This window comes from Rattus norvegicus, chromosome 17 (assembly GCF_021556685.1).
Source record: "Rattus norvegicus strain SHRSP/BbbUtx chromosome 17, alternate assembly SHRSP_T2T, whole genome shotgun sequence".
In the NCBI taxonomy this organism is placed as follows: Eukaryota; Metazoa; Chordata; class Mammalia; order Rodentia; family Muridae; genus Rattus; species Rattus norvegicus.
Window position 1 is genome coordinate 26510949 of NC_141550.1, and position 20731 is coordinate 26531679.

Consider the following 20731-nt stretch of genomic DNA (forward strand, 5'->3'; position numbering starts at 1 on the left):
AGCCCCATACAAGCCTCCAATATAGTAAGAAGGAGCAGCCACTGCCAGGGCGGAGTCCAGCCTCCCTTCAACTACTACAGAGAGAGTGTTTTCATGTGTAATCTACCTATCTCAAGTACTGACTTATGAAAAAGAAAGCTGATATGTGACCAAAAATGAAACAAATAACAAGACTCTATTAAAATAGAAGGAAAATGTAAATGTGTAAGGTACAATTTTGACCCGTGGGTTCAAGAATTTATTAAAGTAATAAGCATTACACTACCCTAACAGCCATTTTCTCCTATGCAAAGATAATAATTAAATATCAGCATATTTATTTCATAAGCATAATTAATGCATTTACAATCTGATTATATTTTTTGCTTTCTTCTTTTATGACTATGATGTCTTTCTCCATCCCTGAAATAGAGACAAAATTATAATGAAACATTTTAATAACAGCAATACATCTCCATCAGACATAAACCATAGTAAGCTGGCAATACTTTTTTTTTCCTGGAGACAGAGTCTCACTATTTAGCCTCAGTTAGCCTAAAACTTACTATTTAGACCAGGCTGGCCTTGAACTCAGAAACCCACTTGCTCCTGCCTCCTGAGTGCTGGGATCAAGGACATGTAATGTCATCACTCCCAGCTGAACAACAGTTTAAGAATAAAAAGGGAAAGTCAATTATTAAACTAAAATCAAGGTTAAAATACAGGTAAGCAAGATGGGGGTTGCTCTCATTAGAGAGGGGAAGGAAGATAAACACAGAATAAGGAAGTAGGAAAGCAAAATAATAATAAAGATTTCTGAAAAAGCCATAAAGAGTCACACTGAAATTAAAAAAAAAAATACTGAAAGCCATAAGGAATCAAACTATCATCTACCTTAAAAAACAACAAAACCCCAAAACTCGTAACTTATAAATATGTTTACAAATATACAGATTATATAAATTTCTTCACATGGCTGACAATACTCCCTCCAAGAGCCAAAGACCACCTAACAAAACCCCCACACCAGGCATGAAAAGCCTTCTTGAGCTGCTGGGGAGGCTGTCCAAGAAGCTCCCAGAACATTACAGCACATTGCTATGGCCCTCGGTCACCCCCAGAGGTGGCAGTTAAGTCCCTTTTGCTGAAGACACCATGCATATCAGTCACAGGGCTCAGAGGCCCCTGAGCTGGAACTGGCAAAATTAGATGGTCTTTCCCTGAGGACTAGCTCTCATGGGACCAGAAGACCACAGACAAGCAAGGGGGGGAGCAAGAGATGATCCTACCCAGCTACTATGAAGCTCTCGAATTGGACTTCAGACTTGCTCAACGAGAGGGAAATCATGCCGGGGAATAGAAACCTAGCCAGCTACCCAAGGCTAGTGAACTCATGGATCTCAGACAAGAACCTCCAACCACCACTGTTCTAACAGCATAATCCCATACACTCAAATATTTGTCCTTATATCTGCAGTTAAATGTAACCTTATCCCTTATGAAGCAAACTTCTCTCTACAACAGATGGAGACCATTACAGAACACAACAACTAATCAAACGCAGAGTTGTGGAGTCCAGGACCCATGCACACTTTTACAAAACATTCCCACACCTAAGGCTCGGGGAATACTGCAGAAGAGGGGTATAGAGATTTTAAGAGCAGAGGATCAGGGAGAGACCGTGTCTCCTAGTAATTTCAGAAGCTATACCCGTAAGCTCTCAGTAATGCAACTGTCTAAACAGGCCTGAACAAGGCCAACAACAGGCGTGCCAAAGTGGGTTGGGAAAGCCTAGGCCTCAACCCTAGAAAACAACTACAGGCAACTAAGGAATTTTGAGAGCAGGAGAAACAGTATTCTGACCAAAGAGTGACCAAGTAGCCAGTCCTGAAAAATATAAATAGTTACCATACAGACTGAGCAGACTATATTTAAGAATACATATATGCATTCACATATATGCACCTAACAATTAATGAAAAAAGTGGCCATGAATTTGAAAGAGCAAGGAGGGGTATAAAGAGTCTGGAGGGAGGAAAGAGGAGTAGCATATGATATCTGTAAAGTAAAGAAAGGGGGAGAGGTAAGCACAATAGATTTGTACTCTGGAGGTCTGCTTTAACTCTGAATATATGTTCATGCTAGATGACTAGAGGACCCATGCCTAATGGAATATCTGACTGTCTTCTTCTGGCTGCTGTACCCACTGTGTGTAACTCACCTTATCTAAAGGACTGAGTGCAGAGATGAGTGGTACAGGGGCCAGCTAGAGATCTCAACTCTGAAAAGAGCCCAAGTACAGTTTCTGCCGGGTGGGGAAGAGTGCAGTGGTGGGCGTCAGAAGGTAACTAAGCAGGCGTTTCACCTTCCAAGAGAACTGACGCACGGCTAGCTTTAGTCCTACAGACTGAGTGACAGAAAGACGAACAGAACTGTAACTGTAAGGCCAAGGCTAAGCTTTACCAGGGTGAGAGATGGGACGGTTTACGGCTCTTGCTGAGCCTAGGGTTCAGTTCTGCCACGCACACAGTTCTCAAGGGCCTGCAGCCTCAGTTCTAGGGTAGCCAATGCCTTCTTCTGGCCTCCACGGGCACCTGCACACACTGGGTGCACATAAACTCATGCAGGCACACACACATATACATAAATAATTTTTAAAGATGTATTTATTTATTATATATGAGTACACTGTAGCTGTCTTCAGACACACCAGAAGAGGGCATCGGATCCCATTACAGATGGTTGTGAGCTACCATTTGGTTGCTGGGAATTGAACTCAGGACCTCTGGAAGAGCAGTCAGTGCTCTTAACCACTGAGCCATCTCTCCAGCCCACATAAATAATTTTTTAAAAAAATGTTTTACTAATTCTTCTACCCAGTGGCTCTGGAGAGATGTGTCATGAGAGAAGCTAGTACTGGACAATACTGTCCACATAAAACTAAGGAAAAGCCACAAGTGGTGGTGCACATCTTTAATCCCAGCACTTGGGAGGCAGAGGCAGAGGCAGAGGCAGAGGCAGAGGCAGAGGCAGAGGCAGAGGCAGAGGCAGAGGCAGAGGCAGAGGCAGAGGCAGAGGCAGAGGCAGAGGCAGAGGCAGAGGCAGAGGCAGAGGCAGAGGCAGAGGCAGAGGCAGGCAGATCTCTTGTGAGCCTGAGGCCAGCCTGGTCTACATAGTGACTTCCAGGACAGTTAGAACTAGAGTGAGACCATGCCTCAAAAACAAACAAACAAGCAAACAAACAAACAAACAAAATCTAAGCAGGGCCCTGCCTTCCAGAAGCTAAGACTCTGTCTAGTGGGGAAGGAATTCCTGAGTGCAGCAAACAGCAGTGTGCTAGGTAAGGCAATACTTCTTGCCTTAATAAAGTTTACCAAGCAATCATTAAAAAGTAAACAAATAAAAATAAGAATTAGGCATCAGGACACAATGCAAATTAGCACAGATACGGACGAGAAGTCGAGTCAGGTTAACTAGTGCAGACTCTTCTCTCCACAGGTAAGAAAAGTACAAGAAACGAATAGAAACTGACCCTGGGTGCTGAGAGCCTTTCAAAGGAATGAGAATTGTGCTGTTGCTGACTTTGAGAATTCATCTGTGCAGAGGAGCAGACATTACTTTCTCAGTATTGAAGTTTAGAGACGTACAGCAAACATCACTCTCTCAACAGACACCAGCCAGAACAGAAGGGAGGCAGATAGCAGAATGCACAGGAATTTGGACCTGACCAGATGGTAAGCGGTAAGTAAATGACTACCTGATCTCTGGCTTAGGTAAATTTGAGAGGGTCATCCCACTAACCAGGACAGAAATACTGGGGAAGAAGGTCAGAGCGAGACACAGTTTAGTTAGAACCCTGGTGCATGTGAGGCCCTGGGGTGTCCAATAGGTAGCTGGCGTACACGATTAGACCTCGACTGATCTACACTTATCATGTACCATTAATTCATTCTCCTAGTTATCAAACTATACTAACAAAGGTAAAACTGGGATGTCTCTGACTCCAACCACACTTCAACAGAAGAGTTAGCGTAAAGAGAAACATGAGAAGGCAATTCCAACAGAAGACAAGGTCTAAACAAACACCAAAACTACTGTCTCACCCAGACATTACCTTCATGTCAGCTTTGTTGAGATTTTTAAGAAAGGTGGGAGGCACCAAGCTGGTCACCTGGTGGTTTAGGTCTAGAATCCAGGCTACTTGGCAGGCAGAAGCAAGAGGATCAAGTCCAAGTCCTTCCTGGGCTCTACAGTGAGTTCAAGGCCAGAATGATAAAGTACTGTCTCAAACATTAAGACAATATGGAGAAAGATCAGTGTATGGAGAATGGGAGAGAGAACAAAAACCATCATGGGACTTGGGGGAGCGACTCTCTAGGACACGCCAAAGACCTGGGACAGGGAAGAGAGGCCCCAGGGAGTCTATGGGGGTGACTCTAGTTGAGACTCATAGCAGTGGGGGATATGGAGCCTGAGGTGGCCATTTCCTGTAGCTGGGCAGGACTCCAGTGGAGGGATAAGGATACCAACCCACCCACAAAACCTTAAACCCAAAATGTGTCCTGCCAACAAGATGTGCAGGGACAGAGACAGCAGAGACTGAGGGAATGGCCAACCAATGGTTGACCCGACTTGAGACCCTTCCATGGGCAAGCACCAAACCATTTTCCTTATTAATAGTAGCTATTCCATTATGCTTTCAGACAGGAACCTAACATAACTCTCCTTTGAGAGGCTCTATGCAGCAACTGACAGAAACAGGTGCAGAGACCCACAGCCTAACATTAGACAGAGCTTGGGGAATTTTGTGAAGAAGTGGGGAAGGACTGAGGGAGCTGGACGGGACAGAGATGTCACAAGAAGACTGACAGAGGCAACTAACCTAGGCTCTTGGAGGCTCCCAAAGCCTGAACCACTAACCAAAGAGCAAGCATGGGCCAGGCCTAGGTCCCCCACCCCACCCAAAATACGTGCAGCTTAGTCTTCATGTGGATCCAAACAACTGGAGCAGGGACTGTCCCTGACTCTGTTGCCTGCCTATGGATCCTGGCCCCCTAACTGGGCTGCCTTGTCTGGCCTCAGTGGGAGAGGATGTGCCTAGTCCTTCAGTAACTTGAGGTGCCAGGGTGGGAGAGGAGCTTCGTGAGGGGGAACCAGGAGGGGGTGCTGTGATCAGGATGTAAAGTGAATAAATAAATTAATGACAAGAAGAGAGGAGAAAGAGCTAAAGTTACAGCTCGCTTGCCTCTAGGTTCCATTCCCAATGTCTCAAAGGATGGGTGGGGCGCAGCCTTTCATGCACACAGAACTAGGAACTCCATCACTAAATGGTAGTCTGTGAGCTGAACATAGTGAATGTGAAGAATCCCATGAATTCCTTCTACCTTAACTTACTCCAATAACTTACTCTTCTGCATTCTACAACAGAGTCAACAATGCTGGATACCTCGGGGGCACACACTCGCCTTTCTTTCCTTCTTCTTGAGTCAGAACTTTTATCTTTATTTCTTTTTCGTTTGTGTGGGCTCCTACTCCGAGCCCTTCTATGCCGTGAACTTTCAACATCCAAATAACTCCCACCAGACTGCCGTGAATCTACCGAAGCCGATCGCCTTTCCTCATTCCTGCAGTACAGAAAGGAACATCCATTACTTTCTCTCACCAATGGTCTCCACCGTACACAGACCATGCACCTAAAGTATAATATTCCACATCATATCAGTGGCATAATTTTATATTCCACAATGGTAGCGGTTACGCAAACAGCCCCTATAGTGTCTTACTTAATAACGAATTCCCTAATGTGGTTGTTCATCCCTAAGACCGGCATCATCGCGATTCTAAATGCAGTAATTCTGAGCACTGAATTTACCAAGAGTCATAGAGATGCAATGGTTTCATAGTATATACAGGTGACGCATTAGACAGGTGTTTTAAGCCACACAGTGCTCCATGTCCACAATTACAGCATACGGGAGGCACACTACCAACATGCATGGCCCTAGGTTTGACATGAACATAAAATGAAATAAGCAAACCCTTCCTCAGGAGAGACAATGACGTACTTCTCAGCACCATCTTCTGCCCTTTCCTGCTCTTCTTGCCAATGGTTACTGAGCTCTTCCATGTGCACCTTTATCACATCCCGAATTACCTTGGAAGAAGTAAAAACCAAACGTCAGATCAAGAAGTTGTTCTAAAACTTAAGATCATAAAATCAGAAAAACAGGAGCTGGATCAGTGGTTAAGAGCATCTGTTGCCCTTGCACTGGACCATTTGGTTCCCAGCATCCATGGCTGGTTCACAATCACCTAGAACCCAAGACCAGGGGATGTAATGTCTTCTTCTGACACCTGCCCTCAAGTGCACACAGCCACACATACACACATGCAATTAAAAATAAAATCTATTTAGAAAAAAAATCACTGCTTGTCATCACTCAAAAATGCACTAAGGAAGGGTTGTGACGTAACAGACTGTAAGATAAGTGTATTTAACACTGTAAAGGCACTTGTCACACTGATGAATAAATAAATAAATGGTAGTGCAGTATTATTTCAATGTTACCTGTGAAGTTGGACCTATGCTGTGACGGAAGAAAGCAGCTTTGTTCTTCAGATATATATACATACTATTTTAGGGGTAATGGGTCAAGACGGGTAGAACTTACTCTTGAACAATTCAAGGAAAAACTATGTATGAATACAAAATAGAGAATAAGAGATAGATAGAAAGGAAAAATGTTTGCTGGGTGGCTATGTCTAAAATGCCAATAAAAAGAAATTCGAGAATTCCCTGGGCTATACAGTGAGACACCATCAAGAACGAAAGGGAATGAGGATAAGAAAGGGTAGTGATGTGTGACATCAATGTTGGAGGAGAGACAACCTGAGGGATGGGAGGGGACCCACAAAGGGGGCGGAGGCAACAGGACACAATGGGGAGTAAAGAGTGAAGTATAATGGCATGGACCATGAAAGCATCAGAATGAAGCCCGTCACTATGCAAATACATTGTTTAAGAATTTTAAGAATTTAGAAAAGAATGAAGGAACAGAATGGTTAAGTCCACAAAGTCCAGTGCCCACGAGGGATGAACCACGTAAAGCTGTGCATAGTTCTTCCTGCTCTGCTTACGTCTCTAACTCTTCTGTGTGAGGACATTGGCACACGATTCTTACACCTAACAAACCAAAATAAAAGACAGAATATGAACTACTTCAGTTCCTCCCCAGATGTTCTCCCAAGGGAGCTCGAGTCCCGACCCGTAAGATTCAACAACCTCTTCTGGCCTCTGTGGGCACCTAAACATACACAGTGGACAATACTCAGGTCTGTGTACAGAAAGCAGAATTAAATAAAATCTAAATAAAAACTCAAATAACTTATGCAAGTCACACAGCCAATGACCAACACCAGAGTCAAAACTCAAGCCATGGAAGAGGGGCATGGTGGTACAAGCCTTTAATCCCAGCATTCGGGAAGTAAAAGCAGGAGGATCCCTGAGATCAAGGCCAGCCTGGTCTACAAGTGAACTCCAGAACAGGGAGGACTATATAGACAGCCAGTGTCAACCACTCCCCAATACCCCAACACCCAACCTGCTCAAGCCAAGGGCAGTTAAAAGCCCAAATTCATGCTCTTGTCACAGCACAGAACCACTTTCTCAAAAAAGTATCTATAAAAGGCTATGCAACCTTCACAGATTATGTTAGTGGCAAGGACGAACAGGGAGTGGCATTATCAGGACACTTCAGAAAAACCTCTGGGGACATAAAATCGACTTAGAAAATCATGGGAAATGTTTATTTTCAGCAAAAGCACTACTAGAGTGTGGACTTACCTCGGTGTATGACTTTTTGGTTATATGGACATTCTTAGCTCTGTAGGACTGGCGTCTCCTTTTGTAATCTCTCACTTCTGCCAGGATTTCCAGGTAAGATTTTGGACTTTTTCGGCTATTATCTAATGAAAGAATAAAATTATTATACTCTTACAAGCATTTAAGTTATTTTTATTAATGTGTGCACATGTATGTCTGTGGGTTTGTCGCTGTGAGTGTCTCTAGGGAGTCAAGAAGGAATCTGGTCCCTTGGAGCTGGAGTTACGGGTAACTGTAAGCCACCCAGTGAGGGTAATGAGAAGTGAGCTTGGGTCCTCTGCAAGGGCATCACGAGCTCTTAACTACTGCTCTCTCTCTAGCTCTACTTGAAATGAAGAACTTAGCAGTTAGGAACAATCCTGCGGGCTGCAGAGATGGCGCAGTGGTTAACAGAACTGGCTGCTCTGTCAGAGCCAGAGGTCCTGGGTTCAGTTCCCAGCACCCACATGGTGGCTCACACCCATCTGTAATGGGATCTGATGCCCTCTTCTGGTGTGTCTGAGGACAGCAACGGTGTCCTCACATAAAACACATGAATCTTAAGAAATAAAGTAAGGAACAACCCTGCACAGTAAGTTACGAGGCAACAAAGTTCCAAAACAATCTACATTATGCAGGCCACTTTATATCACTCGTTTTCTAGCCAATAGATGAACAGAGGTATTCCAGTCCATAGAGTAAATAAACACAAGTAGTGTTCCTGTAGATGAAACACTGCACTAAAGTGAGAGCAAAACCCCACAGGTAACACCACTAACTCATAACTAATGTCAGTGCATGATACACCACCACCTGACGCCCCTCGCGTGGCACAAAAATCAAATCACTTGACATTCGTGAGATGGAGTGACAAGAAATGTAAATGACATTTATCTCAAACCTTGATTGACTTTAGCAGCCAAATCTACAAACAGGTCACTGTCATTTTCGATGACTTGAGGAGCAGAGCGCTTTTTCTTTGTTTCCTCAATGACGAAATCATAAAGGGCAAGGCGATCGGCTTGTGTGAGGTCACAAACAGATCGTTTGTGATTCAGAGGAACTTCAACAGGCGCTGAAGAATACAGTCCTAAGACAGAGCAGGGCAAGAGTAAACGACGGGCGAAGCGCGTGGACTTGACTCTTAAATCTGTGCTATAACCATAGTAACCCCAACTACTTTTTCCATACGGAGAGGGTGTGGTGAATGGCAACGCTGCACAGTGTCTGGTGTTCTCTCCAACAAGGTTAAGACAGACTCCAGGGAGTCAGGTAGCAATAACCACAGAAACGACTTGAGCATCAGAAACCCTGCTTTCCCTCTGGATGAGGTCTAGACATGTTACCATGGTTGCTGGGTGGTGCAGGCTCTTGTGTTCAAGGGAGTCTCCTGTCTCACTTCCTAAGCAGCTAGGACTACAAGGACACAGCATAGGACAGGCTAGGAAAGCCCCCATATAAAAGCTGAAAATATTTTTAATAGACACTGTACATTTTTAGTGCTTCTGAAAACAAATTAGGGGACTGTGAAGAATATGTAAGAAGACCTCATATGAAACATTAAGGTTCAATGCTCAAAGTTCATGACATCTGTGCAATGACCAGAGTAGGGACAATTAAGCACTACCATACGGTAGCACACACTGGCAACCCTGGCTCTCAGGGGTGGGAGATCAGCCAGGCCTACAGACTCTTATTTAAGTAGAAATTCTAAACTTCCTAAGACCAGCAGAAGACAATTTAAACTTGACTTAGTTTCCTGAAGAGGAGGTATGCTGGCTTAACTAAACCAAGTGGGAAAAGTAACACAGTGCCCCAACAGTAACGTATTATTCTAACGTCTGCTCATGAATGAACAATAAATTAATACGATACCTTGATATGACGTATTAAAACATAGAAGAAAAATTGTTTTGAGACTCAAAGAAACAAAGTGACTGTGACTGTGAACAAAGCAGTTTAAACCAAGTCTTCCCATGAGAACTGAGAGCGTCTCTACTACAGGAGCGCTAACACTGGCGAGGTTCTCTAAGGGAGTCAAAGCTGGTACATAGCACACGCGAAACAGTGGCCCTCCCCAGAACTCACTAGCATCTCAGGCAAGAGAGAGCAAGAGGAGAATTCACGTAAGAGCAGTGAAGGGACTTATCCACAAATTAAGGAGAGCTGTGGTGGTACCTAGACTGTGCTTTCCCAGATGCAGTTAATGACACCTGGACACTGTTATTGGTCAAGGGGTTGGAAATGAGTGGGGAAGACGGACTCCCTCTGAAATCACCAACCAATCACTCGGGTGCTGAGGCACTATCATAAGACTTTAGCAGCTGGGTGTTAACCACAATCATACAATAGAAGACTGGCTTTAATAAGCCTAATTCCTTTGACTATCAGCTATAAAAATCTAAATAAAAAATACAAAATGTAGAAAACAGTTTAATAATCAAGCTCAATGTTTTCTTTTATTAATTAATCTTAAATTTATTTATAATAGACTAATATTTAAATTTCTTAAAATTCAATCAAAATTCCAAACCAAGACTTTAAGAGTGACAGTTATTGAGGTAAAGTCAAAAGCTTGAGTGATACTTTTAAAAGGATATCATTTGCAAAAAGGATACTGCATATCTTTAAATAAGGAGTACATTCAGGTTCCTAATTCCTCTTTATACTCACCCCAATTACTGAAAAAGAAAAAGTACAGAAAAGGTTAAGCAACAAACTGATTGAAAAAAAAAAAAAGGATAAACACACTTAAACAAGCTTCATTTACAGTAAGTTTTCAAAGTGCAAATTTCCATATGCTTTATGTACTGCAACTGCTATAAATTTGTGTCTTCTTTTTTCATTGTTTAAGTTGTGGTAAAATATAAACAAGGCACAACTCATCCTGTATCAGACTTTGCTACACACTCACCGCCTCTGCCCATCCCCAGAGCGCTTACCATTTCGAAATCCAACTTTAAGTTATTGTAATGAACACTCTTCTCTGTCAGTCACTGTCCTTACAGGGAAATTACCCACAACACACGTATGTCTAACTCCCTAACATCAGATAAAGAAAACAGGCCCGTGGGAGGAAACTAACTGCCCAGATGGCCCTCTAAGATTCTTCCACAGGACACCCATTTCAAACCATGGCCACGTCTCACTCAATACGTGTAATAAAATTTACAGCAACATGAATGCTTAATATCAGAGAAAGAAGATAAACCACTAAGTATAAAATTACTATTATGATCAAAATTAATAACTTTGTTATAAAACTAGTCAAAGTAGGTGCAGAAGAAAATGCATACTAGCTGCTCACTTCCTGTGACGTCATCAGTGTAGGCTGACCTGACACACTGGTGCCATGAGAACATGACCACAGACCTTCCCAGTGCACCTTACACCATCAACCAGATGAGGAAGCACACCCAGCTCCATGTTCACCTACGTCAATCAGTAAGAAGGCAGGTGAAGAGAGTCTAGGCCTCAGATCAAATGTGAACACATCTAAGATATAAGTAGGTCACAAAAGATAATCCTGATAAAAAAAATGCAGAACTCTACACGGGATTTAAAAATGTTCTTAAAAGGTTACAGATTGCATTAAAAGTTATTCAGAGAAATCAAATCTTAAGAAAGAAGACTTCAAAGTCAAATAAAATTTCTCAACTCCACTGAAAAGAACTGTTCTACCTAACTCTTAGACGCCCCAAGTTTAATCCCCAGCACCATAAACCAATCAACTAACCAACCAACCAACCAACCAACCAACCAACCAACCAACCAACCAAAACAGCTCCTGTGACGGAGTGGACTCAATGTCTAAATCTTACTGTCTAGTTCTATACACTCACACCAGCTGACTGTCTGGTTCTATACACTCACACCAGCTGACTGTCTGGTTCTATACACTCACACCAGCTGACTGTCTGGTTCTATACACTCACACCAGCTGACTGTCTGGTTCTATACACTCACACCAGCTGACTGTCTGGTTCTATACACTCACACCAGCTGACTGTCTGGTTCTATACACTCACACCAGCTGACTGTCTGGTCCTATACACTCACACCAGCTGACTGTCTAGTCCTATACACTCACACCAGCTGACTGTCTAGTCCTATACACTCACACCAGCTGACTGTCTAGTCCTATACACCCACACCAGCTGACTGTCTAGTCCTATACACCCACACCAGCTGACTGTCTAGTCCTATACACCCACACCAGCTGACTGTCTAGTCCTATACACCCACATCAGCTGACTGTCTAGTCCTATACACTCACAGCAGCTGACTGTCTAGTCCTATACACCCACACCAGCTGACTGTCTAGTCCTATATACCCACACCAGCTGACATTTCCTAAAGCAATTACTTATACAAAACTTACCCATGTTATAACAACATGGTACACAGTAGTTTTTCCTTAGATTAGGTTACCGACTAATGTAGCTAGCCCCAGTTTAGCTCTTGCCATGTGTATTCCCATAATCCTACAAAGCAATTGCTCTACTACAGACAGAGAACAAAACCTCCTAAGTTCCGTACGCAGGGGTGAGCAGCACACTTACTCTTCAGAGTGACCAACAATGAGGAGTGACCCGTACTGACATAAGCACAGATGTGCAGTCTGATGTTCTCACGGTGACATCACCCAGAACCCCAGTGCACGACTCTCACTACAGGAAGATCATTTCTAACCCAGAGCAGAACTCAAGTCAGAGTTTCTTCCGGGATGCAGCCCTGCTGTCACCTAGGGAAGGTAAGTCTCCTTTGAGTTTCTTCACCTAATGAAGATAGATGGAAACACTTCTCCAACGCAAGTTTGCTGGGAAAAGGAAACACAAAGAAAGAGCTCTAGGAAAAAAAAAATTTTAAAAAGTAAAAAGATGAGTTAGATGTGTAGTACACACCTAAACTCTATCTGAGGCAAGAACATTGTAAAGACTGAAGGCAGTCTGGGCTAGAGACCCTGGCTCAAACAAAGAGGGGAGGTGAACAGCGAGGTGACCTCACTAAGTAACAAAAGCACTGAAGGCCTTTACATCGAACAATATAAGAACTGTATCAAACCAGCCCTTTCAGAAGGTCTGTTTCCTACTTGTAAAATACAGACTGGATGAGACGGTGAAGTAGTTTGTCAGCTCCAAAGCAAAGCAAGTTCATGAATCCATCTAAAGCAGTCAGTGTCTTAAACGCCACACCTCACAAAAACCCCAAACTAACAAACCAAAACACAACAAACTTCACTTTAAAAAAAATGATTTGCACTGGTCTATTAACTAACAGGGCCAATAAGCAGAAACATCAGAGATCATGGAAGACTTAAGTAATCACAGATCAGTTATCTGTAAGCTTAAAGGCTGAGATGAAGTCAGCAGACACAAAAATGGGAACTTTAAAAGGAAATACTATATATTTAGGATGGCAAGATGGCTCAGTAGGTAAAGAAGCTTGCCACAGCCTGACCACATGAGTTCAACCCTTGCAGAAGGAGAGAACTGACCCTTGCAGTCGTCCTCGGACTTCTATACATCATCACCACACATGTGCCACCACCATCTGCTGCACAAGCAAACAAATGGAAAATGTGTTTCTGCTGCTGGCAGTAACCATCCCGAGACACAGAGGCCACCAGAAAAACAATCTTCCTTCTGAAGCCACAGTCCACTGAGAGAAATCAAGTCCAGAGAGTGACACAGTGGCTTCTTAGAACAGTACTGGAAAAGACTGAACTGCAGCAAGGAGGAAAACCTGCCATGATAACCACAGAAAGAGTGAGGAAAGACAGAAGGACGACAGCCTTCTGCACAAGTGGAGCCACTTGTGCCAACTAAACATCACACCCAGATTCAAAAATCTAAACTCTATTAACTTCCTTCCACTTGGGTAAAGCTCTTCTTTTAATTTTCTAAGAACTTTAGCTAATTCTCTTTAAAGCCTTGTTTTTGGCAAATTCCAAGGCAGAAACATTTTGAAGAACTCCAAAGCTGGGCACGAGAAGCCACAGATGCTCTAAAGCCACACAAAAAACCACTGTGCTCCTGAGTTCTTTCCAAGGCATCCAGAGTCTCAAAGGTCAAATCCAAAAAGATCACAGATACAGACTTGGAGGGACTGTTCTGAGAGCAACAATGGAGCAATGTCTTAATGTTATCGTCAACATTCTCAACAAACTCCCACGGTCAAGTACTTGTACCCAAACAGAACAAACCAAGACACCTGTATCCAGTATGCTTACTCAATAAATGGTGTTTTTTAAAACTTCTCCGCAAGGCAACCACACCCATCAGATAATGCCAAAACAGCACCCCAGGCTGAGAGAGTGTGTGAGGGAGCTCTAGTGTGTCTGAGTCGGAAACAGCTGACAAAGTTGGAATGACGTAAGCTATCTCATGTTAAATGGAAGACTGATCCTGAGAGGCACATACAATGTGTGACTATAGGAGAGCAAACACCCTGATTCACGAATTAGCTAAAACGACAGCAGCACTTACTTTGGCTATAACAGTCACCATCTTTCCCAGCTGTAGTCCTAGCTTGTTTAATTATCTGGAACTGTGAGTCCTTATCTGAAAAAGAAAAACCCACGTCACTGCCTATAAGCTCAATAAGAATTCTTTCAGAACCCAGAAGTGGTCAGATTCCAATTAGTTCAGAAAAACATAATTGCATTCAGGATTAGCAGGTACATACTGGAGAAACTAGTAACTACCAGGAGAGCCCAGACGCTGTTTGAAACAGTTAGATACATCATACTCTAAGGTGTGGAGATAGAGTATCTGCTTGGCAGGTAAGAGAGTAGATCCATCTTCATGACCACAAAAACTAATAAAGACTCTCAGGCAGTCCACAGGGCACTGTCTCACCAAAAGTTACAGATCCATCCGAGCGGGAACAGGACTTCTGCTCTTGAGGCCCATCATGGCTTTGGCCATACAGTGCCCACGACTGGAGCACATTTCCATCTTCCCTGGCACGTTCAGTCCTACCTCATATCTTTGGTTATATTTTTGTTATAACCAAGAAGTGAGGCATGTACTTTACTGTATAATTTGTTTGGATGTTTTTGCAAGATGGGATCTATTATTGTAACTCTGACTGTCCTACTCACTTTTAGACCAAGCTGGCCTTGAACTCACAGAGATCTACCTGCCTATGCCTTCCCACCATGCCTGCCCTACTGTACAAAGTTTTGCAGGCTCTTCACTTCCAGTTAACATAAACCAAGTCCATTTTTGTATCACATGAAGTATCTTCACTGTGCACAAGTTAATCCCTTAAGGTTCTAAATGTCATAAGCATGTCTATAACATTCATTTTTTTTTTGGTTAATTTAAAAAGAAAAATACGAAACTAGGCTAATTTCAATTATAATCTAACACACTTACTCAAAGTAACTGAAGGAATCTTCAAATTTTCATAGAAAAAAGTAGGATTGTACATTTCATCCTAGACAGTGAAAAAAAAACAAATACAAATTTCAATTCTTAAGGATTGCACAAATAGCTGTTTCAAGATTTGAGATAAATGATACCTCTATTTAAATAAATACCAATTTGTGATGTTAGACACAGTACTACTCTACAAGGGCTCATAACACTCTCCTGACTTATTAATGAGTGAATTTCGTGATATTATGCAATAAACAAATGCTACCTCTTCCTCTTTGGTATATCCCAGTTTCCTCAGTCTGCAAGATTCCATGTGCTTTGGTAGTGATGATTTAGGCATGCGATGATTGGAATCATAAGGGCATATGGTGATTTCATCCTGTAAAAATTAACAGAAGGGAAATAGCACTTAAACAACCTAGTGCTTCTTCTTCTGTGGGCCTCAATCCAATGTGGGTATCTGTACGGAAAGGAAGGGAGTCCTCTCAATGCATCTTTCTAAAGCCTCTCTGTCCTCTTTACAGTCCTTCAAAGCTTAGCATCCACTATCCCGACAGCCTCACTAACAGCCATTCCTCACCCCTGCCACCATTACCTCACTGGCACAACCTTCCTGCCACTGAAGCCAAAGAACATGTCACCCTTGTTGTATTAGAGTTCCTAGTCATGATCTCCTGTCCAAAGCTGTCAACCCGGTATCTTTGCTCTCTTTTGCTGTTGCTCATATGTACACGTGTGTAGGGAGCATGTGTAAATGTGCATGTGAAAGCCAGAGATCAACATCAGGTGTCTTCCTTAGTCCGAATACTAAATCTAAAAACTCACCTATTTGGCTAGACTGGCTGGCCACCAGATCCTCCACTTCCCCACTACTGAGATTACAGATGTTTTTACCACTGTTCTGGGGAATTCTCATGCTTCTGAAGCAAGCACTTTTATCAACTGAGCCAGCTTCCCAGCCTTGTTTTGTTTGTTCCTTTAGAAACAGGCTCCTTCTACTATGTAGCCCAGTCTGGCTCTGAATTGATGGCAATTCTAAGCATCCTCCAGAGTGCTGGGGTTACAGCCATTCTCACCACTTCTAGCTCTTGATAAATGGTTCATGTCTTTCTACCTGTCCGGTTCTTATTTGGTCTCCTACAGTCTGTATTTCATGTAATTCTAATCATTAGCCTTGTCATTCAATAATATGCTTCCTAGCAATACTCTGCCTTTGGCTCTCAGTATGCTTGTTTCCTGAGTCCATCTCATCGGACCACGTCTCTCTTAGTACCTTACACTAGGAACCTGTGACAAGGTGGCTCAGTGGGCAAGGCACTCGCCAAGCATGTCTGATGGCCTGAGCACTATTCCTGCAATCCACAGAGAAAGTGGAAGAAACAGATTCCACACAACTGTCCTGACTGACCCCCACATCATACACACACAGTAATTTTTTTAGTCTTTATATTATTATTAAGTACCTTATACTAAAAGTCCAACATGAACAAAAATAAATTCAATAAATTTATGGTCTACGTGATGGTTAATCTTAGCTCTCAAGTTGATAAAATGTAGAATCACCTAGGAGGTGGGCCTCTGGGCTTGGGTCTATAGAGAATCATCTCGATTAGGTTGAGGCTGACAATTGTGGGTGGAACTATTCCCTAGGCCGGGTTCCTGAACTCTATAAAAGGAGAAAACGAGCTGAGCACAAAGACTCACTGCTTCTCTTGGTTGCAGATGCAATGGGACCACCTGCTTCTTCCCGCTCCTGTAGCTCTGACTTCCCTATCATAATAGACTTTACCTTAAACTGGAAGCCTTCTTAGCTTTGTGTCTGTTGCTGTGATAGAAACCCTGCAAAAACTCAGAGGAGAGTTTAGGGTTACAGTGCATCCTACAGAGAAGTCAAAGTGGCAGACCTGGAGTAGCTATTCACATCCACAATTACGGGCAGAGAAGGAACACATGTGATGCCTACCTTTAGGGTGAATTTTCCCACATTAATCAATCCAGTGAATATATCCCTCCCCCGGATCCAGGGATGCCTTACTGAGACTCCCCTCCCAGATGATTCTGCATTGTGTCAAAGTTGATCATCACACCTTCCTTTCTTCCCTTGTTTTGGTGGGGTATTTTATCACAACATAAAAGCCTACTGGCACCCAAACCTGCCTTCTTCCCCTTTCAGTGAAAGGTGCCACCTGCTCAAGTAAGAACTGACCCTTACTTATCACCCACATCCAAGCAACCACCGAGTCACACCGTACTTACTCCTAAATGTCTTTGAAGTCCTTTTCGTTCTCTCTATCCCCAGTGCCCCTTGGCCTATTCAGGCTGTCACCGTTCCTTCTCTGGATTGCAACAGCTATCTAACTGCTCCCCATCTCTGCATGCAGGATGGCTGCTCTCTATGACATTTTCCACAAGGAGCCATTTTGGAAACCCCAGCTCTCCCATTTACTGGCTATAAAAAATTAGGTAGCATATTTAACTTTTGCTTGAGTCAGTTTCTTTAGCTGTAAAATAGAAGCAACAGACTCTCATCACACAAAGATATCATGAAGATTAAATAAATATAAGTATGTGAGCGTATGCACAGAAAACATTTGAGTAGGCCTGGTACTTAGTACTAAATAAATACTAGTAGGTATTTTACCAAAACACAAATGTGATTTGGATAGTCCCTGACTTAAAATTTGTCTATGCCTTCTCTGTTGCCCTCAGTCTTTTGTAAAAAGACAAACAAACAACAAAAACCAAGATTCTCTAATGACTGACAAGGATCTTTATAAAGCTCCTTATAACCTGTATGGCCCCTACCTACCATCACTCCACTCCCCACTTATATCATGGCACACAGGTTGGTCTACAAGTGATTATCCTCCTAATGTTCTAGCCATCCTTAAGTTCTTGAGGCTCTCTAATCTTCTCACTTAAGCCTGGACTTCTAAGTGTGCTGATGCCTTCTCTGTGCTTGACCTAGCTAATTCTATTCAGTTGTTGCTGCTGCTGTTCTTATTATTGTCAGGGCTGGGGAGATGTCTCACTAAAGGAAGCATAAAGATCCGAGTTCAAATCCTCAGAACCCATGCAAAAGATAGGCATGGTTAATATGCACCTCCAATTTCAGTGTTCCCACTATGAGATAGAAGACAGAAAGGAAAATAGAAGCTCACGGGTCAGCTAGAATGGTGTATGTTATATCAAGACAACAAGAGATGCCCAACACAGTAAAACTCGACCCATAACCCAGGACATACCCCATACACATCCACACAGATTCTTAAACATTTGTTTATATAGGTATTTACGTATATGAGTGCTCTTCATGTACACCTGCACACCAGGAAGAGCGCATCAAATCCCATACGGTTGTGAGCCATCATGTGGTTGCTGGGATCGAACTCAGGGTCTCTGGAAGAGGAACCAGTGTTCTTCCCCACTGAGCCATCTCTCTAGCCCCCAAGCAGATTTTTTTTTAAATATACTTTTCAAGATGCTTTTACTGACGCATCATAGCCTATAATAACCAATACTCCAAAAATTTCAATTCCACCCATTACAGACTTTGCCACACAATAATATAACTGCTGTCATTTCTTTATCCCCCTCACTGTTACCATGACAAGCTCTGCTAGCTCACAAACTGCCTCTGTTGTCTTCTAAGCACTATTGCAGAAATGTGGAAAGTGATTAATTATCTGGACTGCATCTATCCTAGAAACTATCAATGTTATATACCAGAATTTTTAAGCCAGTTACTCTAGTGAGTATCAGATAATCATGCACCTCACAGTACACTGTCGAATCTGGGAGTTTTGCATAGCAATTAACCCTCAGAGGCTTTGCATTCAAATTCCAGTTGCCAATCCCACCCTCATGTTTTTGTTTCTTCATTTGCAAAATGCTGCCATCTAGCCTCCTTGGTTTATGAATCTTAAATGAAGTACTGTAGTGTCTTATACAAAGCATTAAGTGTTAATATCACTAGCTGAGCAATATCTCGATATTAAAGGAAGGTGTGGTGGGGCCCTACTCAGTGGCCTGGAAATTTCCTAAAATTACCTAATTCTTATCTCAAACTTTCTCAGTTGCCCCCCAAATAGATTTTACAGCATCGTTACTAGGGTTTAAGCCATGAGCTATACTGGTTAATTCACAACTCCAGATATACTTGTAAAGGTACAATGGAGGGTTTTTCCTTCCAATTTCCACTTCGATTTTAATACAATAGTGATAAGCTTCTACGTAAATCGCAGTAAACAGTTCCATTGACGTATAGCTTAAACCTTGTTATCTCATAATGGTAAGTAAAAAGGAAATAAGAAATCACCGCGCAACGCAAATTCCCTTTATCCTGCACCTATTAAAACAAAAGTCAGGATAATTCACTCGAATACACTTCTTAAGGGGTCGGCTGCTTATTCCTTAGAGGCTTCCTTTAATCGTCCCAGAATCCATACCGTCCGAGTGGGAAGCGTCCGGGTTCAAGATTGAGAAAAGTCAACACTGAATCTAACGCAACGTAGAATTCTTATAACGTGACGAAGCAAATAGCCAAACCTAACAGCAGCACCCCCGGAACATGCACTCAACGAGCCTTGTCCTCCCCTGTATCGCACCGGGATGGAGCGCTCGCAAAAACCTGGGTTCCACCAGCGCCTTTCCTACGGCGAGAAGCCAGTCGCCCGGAAAAGGCCGGGCGACCTCGCCCCTCACCTCGGCCGTCACCTCGTCCCCGGGGTCCAGGTGATCCAGGCTCCATCCCAGGGACGCCGTCACCTCCTCCAGTGTCCTGCAGCAGCTCTCCACGAACTCGCTGAGCTCCTCCTGCAGCCGACGCCGCTCTTCCAAGGGAGGAGGCTCGGCCTCCATGATCGCAGCTCACCTCAGACAGGAAGTGGTAGAACTGCTGTGAGCGCACGGGCTTCTGGGAGCTGTGGGCGGGACCTAGGGATTGCGCCAACCTATAGGGAAGAGCCGACGGGCAGGGCGGAAGCGGTAGTTTTGAAAGGCGTCTTCCTCACTTTTCCGGACCCGGCTTAGTTTGCTTAGCTGGTTTAAACTTGGGTCCTAACATTGAACAGCATTCCAGGCTCTTTCGACATTTTGGGAGAAATTATTTATATCGGCAGGAAAGTGTCAGTGTAGCTTTTCTCCAGTTCATTAGCGTTTTGCCTCTTTCAATTACTCCAAATACCTACATAGCTTCTAGATTCTTTATCCCAAATGTTAGTATGCACATCCTCAGAACATGCATGATCAAACAGAAAATTCATGAAACTGCTGTCCAAATTCTTCTTAAAGCAATTTATTATGTTTTAAACAATTGACTATAATTAGTTATTATCTCTTAATTTAGAACAGCCTCCTCTCTTCCCCCTCTCCCTCTGGTTACTCTCTCCCCTCTTTGAGACAGAGTCTCACTATCTAGTCCTGGAACTCACTTTGGTGACCAGGCCAGAGATGTCCCTGCTTATTAAAGCCTGGTGCTACCAGACTGTCCTCTCTCCTTTTAAAA

At 43.1% G+C, this 20731-nt stretch overlaps 1 protein-coding gene across 9 annotated transcripts; it reads right to left on the minus strand.

The window, feature by feature from the left end:
* Nucleotides 1–205: 205 nt before the first annotated feature.
* Nucleotides 206–20112, minus strand: Snrnp48 (small nuclear ribonucleoprotein U11/U12 subunit 48). 9 transcript variants are annotated; one of them, XR_015640670.1, is made up of 11 exons: nucleotides 19930–20112; nucleotides 15491–15604; nucleotides 15223–15283; nucleotides 14329–14403; nucleotides 8742–8930; nucleotides 7823–7944; nucleotides 6045–6133; nucleotides 5445–5603; nucleotides 4094–4226; nucleotides 2201–2386; nucleotides 206–402 (listed from the first exon to the last, which is right to left on the minus strand). XR_015640670.1 is itself a non-coding variant. In XM_087590018.1 (10 exons), the coding sequence occupies exons 1-10, from the start codon at nucleotides 20083–20085 to the stop codon at nucleotides 382–384; spliced, it is 1119 nt and encodes a 372-aa protein (XP_087446144.1). In that variant the 5' UTR covers nucleotides 20086–20112; the 3' UTR covers nucleotides 206–381. The 9 variants fall into 9 exon arrangements, 6 of the variants coding, with proteins under 6 accessions (XP_087446144.1, XP_087446148.1, NP_001099577.1 ...); XM_087590018.1 differs by lacking the exon at nucleotides 2201–2386; XM_087590022.1 differs by lacking the exons at nucleotides 2201–2386; nucleotides 4094–4226 and adding an exon at nucleotides 9716–10521.
* Nucleotides 20113–20731: the final 619 nt, after the last annotated feature.

Coding starts and splice junctions, on each gene's coding strand:
- Snrnp48 (XM_087590018.1), bottom strand. CDS start 20,085: ATGGAGGCCGAGCCTCCTCCCTTGGAAGAGCGGCGTCGGCTGCAGGAG. Junction 14,404..15,222: donor GATTCCTTCAGTTACTTTGA/GTAAGTGTGTTA, acceptor TTTCTTTTTCAG/ATAAGGACTCACAGTTCCAG. Junction 4,227..5,444: donor TCAAGAAGAAGGAAAGAAAG/GCGAGTGTGTGC, acceptor AACTCACTGTAG/AGCCCAGGAAGGACTTGGAC.